Genomic DNA, 12,732 nt, shown 5'->3' on the forward strand with positions numbered 1-12,732 from the left:
TGAAGGCATCTTTATTGTGACCAGCGGTCTCCTGACCGCCTGTCACATAACTGCATCCATTTGTAACTGCTCCCTGGCTAGATTCATCAGCTATCACTATGAATGATTGCGACTTGCATAGCTTTATATATTTGGCTGCAGAGACGCACACCCGTCCTTTTGGTATTTATTAATTTTCTACATTTATAACCTTGTGTGAAGGTGGTGTGCATTATTTTTTTCTCATCAGCAGTTAGAAAAAAACCCTGGGGTAGAATGATCGTCTGGGACCAGAGTCAAAGGTTGGCACGGTTCCGCCAGGATAGGAGCCCTAACTGCAGTGTCTGGAATGAAAAAAGGTACATTCCACCATGTCTTCGGAAGATACTACACTATGGGGTGTATTCAATACCTGTCGGATCCATTCCAATGGAAAGGATCCGACAGGTCAGTATTCAATGTCTGGCCAAACCAGACAGGTTCGGCTCATTCCAGACAATGGCAATCATACTTTCTTTAAAGTCGGATTGACATTGTCGGAAACGGCGCGAAAACCTGTCGGGCTTGGTCGCGTTTCCGACGGCCAACGTGAATTCCAACAAGTCGGAAAAATAATCGCCTGCACTGAATAGGTCGGAACCCCTTCCGACCTAAACCTGTCGGAAACTGACGTCTTTCTGACAAGACAGCAGTTTCCGACAGGTATTGAATACACCCCTAATTAGACAAGCCAGGTCTCTGCAATTCAGCTGCACCTGGGGCTTTTTGTGTGCGCTCCGGTGCTTGTTGAAGTCACTAATCCTTTTACCACCACACCAGCCGCTGGAAAAGGCAAGCAGTGGAGTGGCAGCGTCTGTGATGCTTGACCCACTGCCTGCTCAATAAAAAATTGGGAAAAGAAAATAAAGTACAGGCTGCTTAAGGCAGCCATAAAAGCTGTGCCTAGATCCTTGGGCACCAAAAAAAAAACCTGTCTTGTCTAAAATGGGGGCAGGGTATAGGGGAGGAGGAGCCAGTGCTGTCTGGGAAAGTAGTTAACCATTTGGTGCCCAGGACTTCTCTGCTCTATAATACCCATGGTTCCTAGTGCCCCCCATGGATGAAGAATAAACAAATTATAGGATAGACAATTGATATAATTAGTGTATTCGGCTATACCGCACAACAAAGCAGTGACCATTTTAAAATTTGTAAAGTATTGTGTTCAGATACAGTGTAACAAAAAGGCTTTATCTTACCTTCGATGCAGAGCTGAGAAAGTTGGCTTTGAATAGAACTGGGGATGGGGAGCGGAATCCACCCACACCGGGATGGAGCGAGCCTCGCCCAATCTTGCTTAAAGGCTGGTAAGAAGGAATCATAGAGCCAATAAGCTCAAAGCTGCTGTTGTGACTGTTGTCCTTTGTCAGGGGTAAAAGAAAGTCATCTTCCTCTATAGGTATTAAAAAAAAAAAAAAAAAAACACATTATATAAAAGGAACAATGGTTGCTTTTACTGAACGCATATGAAATTGTAGCTATGCTACTAAAAATCTGAGGTTTTGGATATAATTGAAAAACACTGAACGTTAAATCATATGAAACCTATATAAGAAGCAAGTCTGAATTTACCTAGCTTGTCGCCCCCCTTGCATCCGTCATGCTCAATCTTATCCGGAATGGAGTCACTGTGTGACACAGAATAATTTTGGTTTAACACTAGACTTTAAAATATTTGTAAAAAATTCAGGTTAAGACAAAGCACACAAAACAGGAAATGCTAATGATATTTTTATAACCACATACAGCATAACATAAATAAAAATATATATATATATATATATGTTTGTAGGAAGTCTACAAATAGTGAATGGTTGCTTTCAATATAAAAGGTGACAGTCTGCTCTGATCAAATATTTTTTTAGAATGCGGATAAATGCCTTATACACTTTCACTTTTATATCTGACAAGAGTTTCAAACAAGTCTACCCTTTAAAAAAAAAAAAAAAAACTTGACGTCACTGGTAATACTTATTCTTATAACAAAACGATGCCTTTACTCCTATATTCTCCTTCAGGGAACCACCATCTTATAAATGCACTACGTGGAGTGCTGTATTGCAGACTGCATGGAAACATGAATGATTGCAAAAATGTATGCAGTCATTGTCGACATTCAGAATGTGTGTCAACTTGTTGACAGTGACAAAATGATGCAGGTCTACATTAAACATCATTGTTAAGGTCAGGTAGTAGTATCAACACTCATTATCAACATGTAATAATGTAGACAGTGGCACCCTGTTGACATTTACAAAGTTGGCGTTCAGACCATATCGTCAATCTCTTATGCCATTTATACTATAGATATGCTTATCTAGACTTTGTAATGGTTTTGACATGGTCCCACATCACAGACTGCTAAATAAACATGAAAGCGTGGGATTGGATTCCAAGAAGATTGAATGGATAAGAACCTGGTTGCAGGATAGGGAATACAAAGTTGTAGTAAATGGAGTGCAGTCTAAGGATGAAAACTGTTACCAGTGGAGTACCCCACGGATCTGTACTTGGACCACTGCTCTGTTAGTAGGTTTGTTGGTGACATTGCAAATGGTATTGAAGGGAAAGTAAGCCATTTTACGGATAACACAAAGATATGTAACAGGGTAGACATACCAGGAGAGTTAAAACATTATGATTGATGATCTAGGTAGACTAAAGGAATGGTCAAGAGCGTGACAACTACAGTTTAATGCTAAAAAATGAAAAATTATGCACTTGGGTCTCAAATACCCAAAGGCCAAATATAGTATCAAGGGCACTATAATGGAAACTACTGAGGAGTTAAAGCGAGTTAGAGGTCACTATTTGATGTGATTTAAAAGGCAGGGAAGCAATGTAACAAAGCAACGAGAAAGGCAAGTCAGATGCTTGGCTGCATAGGGAGAGGAATCAGTAGCAGAAGGAAAGAAGTAATAATGCCACTGTAGAGGTCATTAGTACAGCCTCATCTGGAATACAGTGTCCAGTTCTGGAGATCATATCTCCAGAAGGCTCTAGATACTAAGTGCACATTGAAGGGCTACTAAAATGGTGCACTGCCTACACCATAAACCTTACCTGGAAGGACTAAAAGATCTTAACATGTTAACATGTATAGTTTGGAGTAGAGATAAGAAAGGGGAGACATGAGAGAAACTGTCAAACAGATCAGTGGTTTTAAATATGGTATAGGAGGGAAACATTCTTCAAAAGGAAGAGAAGTATCAGAACACGACATGAACTGAAACTGGAGGGAAGTAGGTTCAGGGAAAATTTGAGGAAAAATTACTTCACAAAGGGTAGTGGATAAGTGGAATAGCCCCCTGTCAGAGGTGGTAGAGACTAAGACATAAGAGCAATTTAAACATGCTTGGGATAGGCATATGAATATCCTTACAATGAACTAAGCATCAAATAGGGTTGAGGTTACCTAAAAGTTGAAAAGGGCACACTGGATGGGACAGTGGTTTTTATCTGCCATCAAATTCTGTTACCAGTTTACTCTTAGATAACATTCGAAACAAGCACTAAGAGGTCCCAAAAACCATTCAAGTGGACCACCCCTTTCAGAAATTTGAACATCATTTTTTGTTTCCTAAAATATTGTGCAACCTAAACTCAGGTCTAAAAAACAGAGTGAGGATGTATTACGATACAAAATGATGAATGTAATTTTTTTTTGTTGAATAGGAAGAAATTAATCTAGAGATGTGCCTGGAATAATAAGAATTTACTTACCGATAATTCTATTTCTCATAGTCCGTAGTGGATGCTGGGGACTCCGTAAGGACCATGGGGAATAGCGGCTCCGCAGGAGACTGGGCACATCTAAAGAAAGCTTTAGGACTAACTGGTGTGCACTGGCTCCTCCCCCTATGACCCTCCTCCAAGCCTCAGTTAGGATACTGTGCCCGGACGAGCGTACACAATAAGGAAGGATTTTGAATCCCGGGTAGGACTCATACCAGCCACACCAATCACACCGTATAACTTGTGATCTGAACCCAGTTAACAGTATGATAACAGAGGAGCCTCTGAAAAGATGGCTCCCAACAATAATAACCCGATTTTTGTAACAATAACTATGTACAAGTATTGCAGACAATCCGCACTTGGGATGGGCGCCCAGCATCCACTACGGACTATGAGAAATAGAATTATCGGTAAGTAAATTCTTATTTTCTCTAACGTCCTAAGTGGATGCTGGGGACTCCGTAAGGACCATGGGGATTATACCAAAGCTCCCAAACGGGCGGGAGAGTGCGGATGACTCTGCAACACCGAATGAGAGAACTCCAGGTCCTCCTCAGCCAGGGTATCAAATTTGTAGAATTTAGCAAACGTGTTTGCCCCTGACCAAGTAGCTGCTCGGCAAAGTTGTAAAGCCGAGACCCCTCGGGCAGCCGCCCAAGATGAGCCCACTTTCCTTGTGGAACGGGCTTTTACAGATTTTAGCTGTGGCAGGCCTGCCACAGAATGTGCAAGCTGAATTGTACTACAAATCCAACGAGCAATAGTCTGCTTAGAAGCAGGAGCACCCAGCTTGTTGGGTGCATACAGGATAAACAGCGAGTCAGATTTCCTGACTCCAGCCGTCCTGGAAATATTTTCAGGGCCCTGACAACATCCAGCAACTTGGATTCCTCCAAGTCCCTAGTAGCCGCAGGCACCACAATAGGTTGGTTCAGGTGAAAACGCTGGAACCACCTTAGGGAGAAACTGAGGACGAGTCCTCAATTCCGCCCTGTCCGAATGGAAAATCAGATAAGGGCTTTTACAGGATAAAGCCGCCAATTCTGACACGCGCCTGGCCCAGGCCAGGGCCAACAGCATGACCACTTTCCATGTGAGATATTTTAACTCCACAGATTTAAGTGGTTCAAATTAATGTGACTTTTGGAACCCAAACTACATTGAGATCCCAAATTGCCACTGGAGGCACAAAAGGAGGCTGTATATGCAGTACCCCTTTTACAAACGTCTAAACTTCAGGGACTGAAGCTAGTTCTTTTTTGGAAGAAAATTGACAGGGCCGAAATCTGAACCTTAATGGACCCCAATTTCAGGCCCATAGACACTCCTGTTTGCAGGAAATGTAGGAATCGACCCAGTTGAATTTCCTCCGTCGGGCCTTACTGGCCTCGCACTACGCAACATATTTTCGCCAATTGCGGTGATAATGTTTTTGCGGTTACATCCTTCCTGGCTTTAGATCAGGATATGGATGACTTCATCCGGAATGCCTTTTTTCCTTCAGGATCCGGTGTTCAACCGGCATGCCGTCAAACGCAGCCGCGGTAAGTCTTGGAACAGACAGGGTCCTTGCTGGAGCAGGTCCCTTCTTAGAGGCAGAGGCCACGGATCCTCCGTGAGCATCTCTTGAAGTTCCGGTTACCAAGTCCTTCTTGGCCAATCCGGAGCCACGAATATAGTGCTTTCTCCTCTCCATCTTATCAATCTCAGTACCTTGGGTATGAGAGGCAGAGGAGGGAACACATACACTGACTGGTACACCCACGGTGTTACCAGAGCGTCTACAACTATTGCCTGAGGGTCTCTTGACCTGGCGCAATACCTGTCGAGTTTTTTAATCATGTGGACGACTTCTGGGTGAAGTCCCCACTCTCACGGGTGAAGTCCCCACTCTCACGGGTGGAGGTCGTGCTGAGGAAGTCTGCTTCCCAGTTGTCCACTCCCGAAATGAATACTGTTGACAGTGCTATCACATGATTTTCCGCCCAGCGAAGAATCCCTGCAGCTTCTGCCATTGCCCTCCTGCTTCTTGTGCCACCCTGTCTGTTTACGTGGGTGACTGCCATGATGTTGTCCGACTGGATCAACACCGGCTGACCTTGAAGCAGAGGTCTTGCTAAGCTTAGAGCATTGTAAATGGCCCTTAGCTTCAGGATATTTATGTGAAGTGATGTATCCAGGCTTGACCCTAAGCCCTGGATATTCCTTCCCTGTGTGACTGCTCCCTAGCCTCGCAGGCTGGCATCCGTGGTCACCAGGACCCAGTCCTGAATGCCGAATCTGCGGCCCTCTAGAAGATGAGCACTCTGCAACCACCACAGGATGGATACCCTTGTCCTTGGTGACAGGGTTATCCGCTGATGCATCTGAAAATGCGACCCGGACCATTTGTCCAGTAGGTTCCACTGGAAAGTTCTTGCGTGGAATCTAACGAATGGGATTGCTTCGTAGGAAGCCACCATTTTTTACCCAGAACCCTTGTGCATTGATGCACTGAGACTTGGTTCAGTTTTAGGAGGTTCCTGACTAGCTCGGATAACTCCCTGGCTTTCTCTTCCGGGAGAAACACCTTTTTTCTGGACTGTGTCCAGGAACATCCCTAGGAAACAGAAGACAAGTCGTCGGAACCAGCTGCGATTTTGGAATATTGAGAATCCAATCGTGCTGCCGCAACACTACCTGAGATAGTGCTACACCGACTTCCAACTGTTCCCTGGATCTTACCCTTATCAGGGAATCGTCCAAGTAAGGGATAACTAAAATTCCCTTCCTTCGAAGGGATATCATTTCGGCCATTACCTTGGTAAAGACCCGGGGTGCCGTGGACCATCCCTACGGCAGCGTCTGAACTGATAGTGACAGTTCTGTACCATAACCTGAGGTACCCTTGGTGAGAAGGGTAAATTTTGACATGAAGGTAAGCATCCTTGATGTCCCGAGACATCATGTAGTCCCCTTCTTCCAGGTTCGCAATCACTGCTCTGAGTGACTCAATCTTGAATTTGAACCTCTGTATGTAAGTGTTCAAAGATTTTAGATTTAGAATTGGTCTCACCGAGCCGTCTGGCTTCGGTACCACAATAGTGTGGAATAATACCCCGTTCCCTGTTGCAGGAGGGGTACCTTGATGATCACCTGCTGGGAATACAGCTTGTGAATGGCTTCCAAAACTGCCTCCCTGTCAGAGGGAGACGTCGGTAAAGCCGACTTTTGGAAACGGCGAGGGGGAGACGTCTCGAATTCCAATATGTACCCTTGAGATATTACCTGAAGGATCCAGGGGTCTACTTGCGAGTGAACCCACCGCGCACTGAAATTCATTGAGAACGGGCCCCCACCGTGCCTGAGCTTGTAAGGCCCTAGCGTCATACTGAGGGCTTGGCAGAGGCGGGAAAGGGTTTCTGTTCCTGGGAACTGGCTAATCTCTTCAGCCTTTTTCCTCTCCCTCTGTCACGAGCAGAAAAGAGGAACCTTTTGTCCGCTTGCCAACAAAGGACTGCGCCTGATAATACGGCGTTTTATTTTGAGAGGCGACCTAGGGTACAAACGTGGATTTCCCAGTTGTTGCCGTGGCCACCAGGTCTAAAAGACCGACCCCAAATGGCCCTTTTCAAAGGCAATACTTCCAAATGCCGTTTGGAATCCGCATCACCTGACCATTTTACTGGTAGAATTGGACAACGCACTTATACTTGATGCCAGTCGGCAATTATTCCGCTGTGCATCATGCATATATAGAAATGCATCTTTTAAATGCTCTATAGGCAATAATATACTATCCTTATCTAGGATATCAATATTTCCAGTCAGGGAATCCGACCATGCCAACCCAGCACTGCACCTCCAGGCTGAGGCGATTGCTGGTCGCAGTATAACACCAGTATGTGTGTGAATACATTTTTGGATACCCTCCTGCTTTCTATCAGCAGGATCCTTAAGGGCGGCCATCTCATGAGAGGGTAGAGCCCTTGTTCTTACAAGCGTGTGAGCGCCTTATCCCCCCTAGGGGGTGTTTCCCAACGCACCCTAACCTCTGGCGGGAAAGGGTATACACCAATACTTTTTAAGAAATTATCACTTGTTATCGGGGGGAAACCCACGCATCATCACACACCTCATTTTATTTCTCAGATTCAGGAAAACTACAGGTAGTTTTTCCCTCACCGAACATAATACCCCTTTTTGGTGGTACTCGTATTATCAGAAATGTATAAAACATTTTCCATTGTCTCAATCATGTAACGTGTGGCCCTACTGGAAATCACGGTTGTCTCTTCACCGTCGACACAGGAGTCGGTATCCGTGTCGGCGTCTGTATCTGCCATCTGAGGTAACGGGCGCTTTAGAGCCCCTGACGGCCTATGAGACGTCTGGACAGGCACAAGCTGAGTAGCCGGCTGTCTCATGTCAACCACTGTTTTTTTATACAGAGCTGACACTGTCACGTAATTTTCAACAGTACATCCACTCAGGTGTCGACCCCCTAGGTGGTGACATCACTGTTACAGACACTCTGCTCCGTCTCCACATCATTTTTCTCCTCATACATGTCGACACAAACGTACCGACACACAGCACACACACAGGGAATGCTCTGATAGAGGACAGGACCCCACTAGCCCTTTGGGGAGACAGAGGGAGAGTATGCCAGCACACACCAGAGCGCTATATATATATACAGGGATAACCTTATATAAGTGTTTTTCCCCTTATAGCTGCTGTATGTTTTAATACTGCGCCTAATTAGTGCCCCTCTCTCTTTTTTTTAACCCTTTCTGTAGTGTAGTGACTGCAGGGAAGAGCCAGGGAGCTTCCCTCCAACTGAGCTGTGAGGGAAAATGGCGCCAGTGTGCTGAGGAGATAGGCTCCGCCCCCTTTTCGGCGGCCTTATCTCCCGTTTTTCTGTATATTCTGGCAGGGGTTAAATGCATCCATATAGCCCAGGAGCTATATGTGATGTATTTTTTGCCATGTAAGGTATTTTTATAGGAAAAAGATACAGCCGCGCCCGGGATTAACAGAGCATATAATAAACCATGATTGGTCAATTAATTACACATACATATATAGGTCACCGAGTGTCAAATCAATCAAACCCAATCAATAATGCACATAAATGTTTTAATATAACACAATAAAATTGTATTTAAAATATACTGTGCACAGTATTAAATTTGAAAAATGCTTTGAAAGAGCCAAAAGAGAGAACATATATAACATAAAGCATAAAAGTGTGTCCACTTATGAACACAATATTGTAGCATGTATGATATCACAAACCTGTCTCAGTTAGGAAATGTGGTCATTAAGAAACACTGTTGCGCAATTTGATTTAAAACAATGACTAAGAGATCAGTGTATAGTCACCATCTATGGGACGGAATCTCCGGTGAGAACGTCACAAGGTGATCTTTCAGGCCAGCGCAGTCTGGCGGTCAGTATTTGCACCTTTCCCTTTGTCAATTAACCAGGGATCAGCGGTCTCGATATTACTAATTTATCCAGCAGCCACACGAGGTGTGGTTAATCTGATTATCGGTTCTATTTTTCACCACTTACCAGGTAACATTACGGTGGGACGCCACACGTATATGTTTCAGAGAACAAGTTTTCATATATAGTTCTCCTTTGCACGAACATTATTTAACAGAACATTATTATTTTTTATACCTCATGGACTTGATGAACTGAGATATTTGTCCGAATTTATCTATTACTATATATTGTTGAGGACTATACACTGATCTCTTAGTCATTGTTTTAAATCAAATTGCGCAACAGTGTTTCTTAATGACCACATTTCCTAACTGAGACAGGTTTGTGATATCATACATGCTACAATATTGTGTTCATAAGTGGACACACTTTTATGCTTTATGTTATATATGTTCTCTCTTTTGGCTCTTTCAAAGCATTTTTCAAATTTAATACTGTGCACAGTATATTTTAAATACAATTTTATTGTGTTATATTAAAACATTTATGTGCATTATTGATTGGGTTTGATTGATTTGACACTCGGTGACCTATATATGTATGTGTAATTAATTGACCAATCATGGTTTATTATATGCTCTGTTAATCCCGGGCGCGGCTGTATCTTTTTCCTATTTTTTATATACAATTACAAACGTACAGAAGTTTGTTTGCAGCAGCGAACGGGAATTACAGAGGTACGATTAATTTGGATGTACATGTGCATACTTGCATGTATATATATATACAAATATATTTAATTTTCCCTTAAAAATTAGCGCCTAGGTTCTCTGTTTTCTAAGGTATTTTTATCATGTTTTATTGCGTCTCAAGGCGCCCCCCCCAGCGCCCTGCACCCTCAGTGACCGGAGTATGAAGTGTGCTGAGAGCAATGGCGCACAGCTGCAGTGCTGTGCGCTACCTTATTGAAGACAGGAACGTCTTCTGCCGCCGATTTTTCCGGACCTCTTCGCTCTTCTGGCTCTGTAAGGGGGCCGGCGGCGCGGCTCCGGGACCCATCCAGGCTGGGCCTGTGATCGTCCCTCTGGAGCTAATGTCCAGTAGCCAAGAAGCCCAATCCACTCTGCACGCAGGTGAGTTCGCTTCTTCTCCCCTTAGTCCCTCGATGCAGTGAGCCTGTTGCCAGCAGGTCTCACTGAAAATAACAAACCTAAACTAAAACTTTCACTAAGAAGCTCAGGAGAGCCCCTAGTGTGCACCCTTCTCGTCGGGCACAGAAATCTAACTGAGGCTTGGAGGAGGGTCATAGGGGGAGGAGCCAGTGCACACCAGTTAGTCCTAAAGCTTTCTTTAGATGTGCCCAGTCTCCTGCGGAGCCGCTATTCCCCATGGTCCTTACGGAGTCCCCAGCATCCACTTAGGACGTTAGAGAAAAGCAAATATCTGATTAAAAAGTATAGGTAACAATCCTTAAATTAGTTTTAAAATTGTCAATTAGATGACACTGTCCTCACTTAAAACAAAAAAAGACTAACAGATTTACATTAAACCTCTTCACCAACACCCACTGGAGCAACCAAAGGACTGACAAAGAGTCTTCGGGGACCTGATGAGACAACGGAGAGAAGAAATTCCCTGCAAATCTCAAAAGTACATACGCAACACATTCGGAGAGGTCATGTAAAAAATTGGGTGACCCCCACCAGTTCATCCAGTATTAAAAAGAACTCTGGAAAGAGTGACCATTCACTTGGTTGAAGGGTTTGTCCGCTTCAGCATGGAGATGAAAATCCCTAAATTGGCTGGAACACTGTGCTCCACCCAATATATGCTCAGAGTAAGACTGGTGTATGCTTGGTTTATTGCAAGTCTGGTAGCAGCATTGTCAGATACATCTTGAAAGCCCTTTTCCACAAGAACTGTTAGCCGTTGACGGCCACATTGAAAATTGCTTTATGCTCCAGCACATTTATTAGGGGTTTATACTCCACTAGAAACCAAAGACTCTTTCACTAAACTGACCAAAGACCCCCAATCTCACAGACTGAAATGTGGCACTATGATTGCCCAGTCTAAGATGGAGAACTGGAGACCCCTTTTGAGAATGTTGCCTCTCGGCTACAGTACGAGGGGACTGACACACACACCACTGTGTAGAGTCTGAAGAACTTACTGATCAAATGCTTGTGGTACGTATTCCATTTCGAAACCTGTTCAATCTGGAATGCCTGCTAATGAAACCGTACAAAACGCACTGCATCAAAAGAGACACCATATCTCCCAAGTCCTCCATGAAAAGGAGACATCAGTCTGAGAGCCAAGAGGGACATCACCAGGCTGTGTAGTGAGAATATATTGTCCACCCTTTGCTGACAGATATCAGACAGCCAGCCCAGGAAGATCATCCACCGGAAAGAAGTCACATTGTATTTCTTAAGACCTTAAAACTAACATGACCCTTCAAATCTGTCCACTGATAGTGTCTGCATTAAGGCCAAAGAACTTGCCTTTATCAGCAGATCTTCCAGGTAAGAGGATCATCACCCCTGTGTACTGGTAGTTCCATGTTTCATCACAGGTAATACCCATCTAAAAAATGTGAATACACTTGAATTTGTTCCAAAAAGGTCTGTGGAATTTGCATTCTCTGTCTGCTAAGCAGTGAAGTCTTGGAGCAATCTTAGTACACACTTTTGTCATGTTAGGAATGTGATGTAAAATTAGCCTAACAGTTCGGATGCAGAGTTGACTGTCAATTCAAACAATTTTCTCAGTTTATTCCACATATTTTTGATGTGCAAAGCCTTCCAGAATGTTCATCTTCGAAAGTCACATAATCTTGTTTTGTGCAACGCACACACAGGTGCACATGACATACAATCTGTCCCGTAAGCCTTGGTTAGCATATGGAAATATGCAGTTGGCATTCAAGTTAACGCAAATTTTTAAGTTAATATGCTGCATTACTTTTCAACTAAGAGCATTTTTACGACACACTGGAAAAAACTTCCTCGAACGCTGTGTGACAATCTGTGCGAGATCGGTGGGATTTACAAAACGGTTTCCCCAATCCCTTTTAACGCGCGCATTATGGTTTATTTTTTAAAAGTACAGTCTTGTTATTTAACAGGCATGTAACTGAAGTCCATGGACATCATGATTAAACACACTGAATGAGGATATCTAGAGGTGCACACACCAGCTTATACAAAGGTTCCTAATGACGTCTCCTCCCATATCACATGCAAAAAATAAAATGGGAAATTGGGGACCTCTATAACAGTTCTGATTCAATCGGACAGGGTATATGGTAGCAAAGTACCATTCCGCACAATAGTAGAAAACGTAGTTCTGAGTCTTTAAAAACTGGTTCTCCGCTTTGGTCAAATAAAAAGTTATATAAATAACCAAACTGGCGCTAAGGAGGGTGGTTTTACCAAAAGAAACCATAAAGATAGGAGTATGTCACCCTCCAATGATAGCAAAAATAGCACATAATAGAATAACATCACTAATGTGATAAAAAAAAATATTACACGT

At 43.5% G+C, this 12,732-nt stretch overlaps 1 protein-coding gene across 4 annotated transcripts in view; it reads right to left on the minus strand.

Moving 5' to 3' along the window:
* Positions 1 to 12,732, minus strand: part of CLSPN (claspin) — a 410,714-nt gene that overhangs the window by 183,202 nt on the left and 214,780 nt on the right. For all 4 annotated transcript variants that reach the window (XM_063954464.1, XM_063954465.1, XM_063954463.1 and 1 more), the window contains exons 12-13: positions 1,591 to 1,646; positions 1,218 to 1,411 (exon numbers count right to left, since the gene is read on the minus strand). In XM_063954464.1, coding sequence (XP_063810534.1) covers positions 1,218 to 1,411; positions 1,591 to 1,646 — 250 coding nt within the window. The remainder of the gene's footprint in view (positions 1 to 1,217; positions 1,412 to 1,590; positions 1,647 to 12,732) is intronic.

The sequence above is a fragment of the Pseudophryne corroboree genome, chromosome 2 (assembly GCF_028390025.1).
Source record: "Pseudophryne corroboree isolate aPseCor3 chromosome 2, aPseCor3.hap2, whole genome shotgun sequence".
NCBI lineage: Eukaryota > Metazoa > Chordata > Amphibia > Anura > Myobatrachidae > Pseudophryne > Pseudophryne corroboree.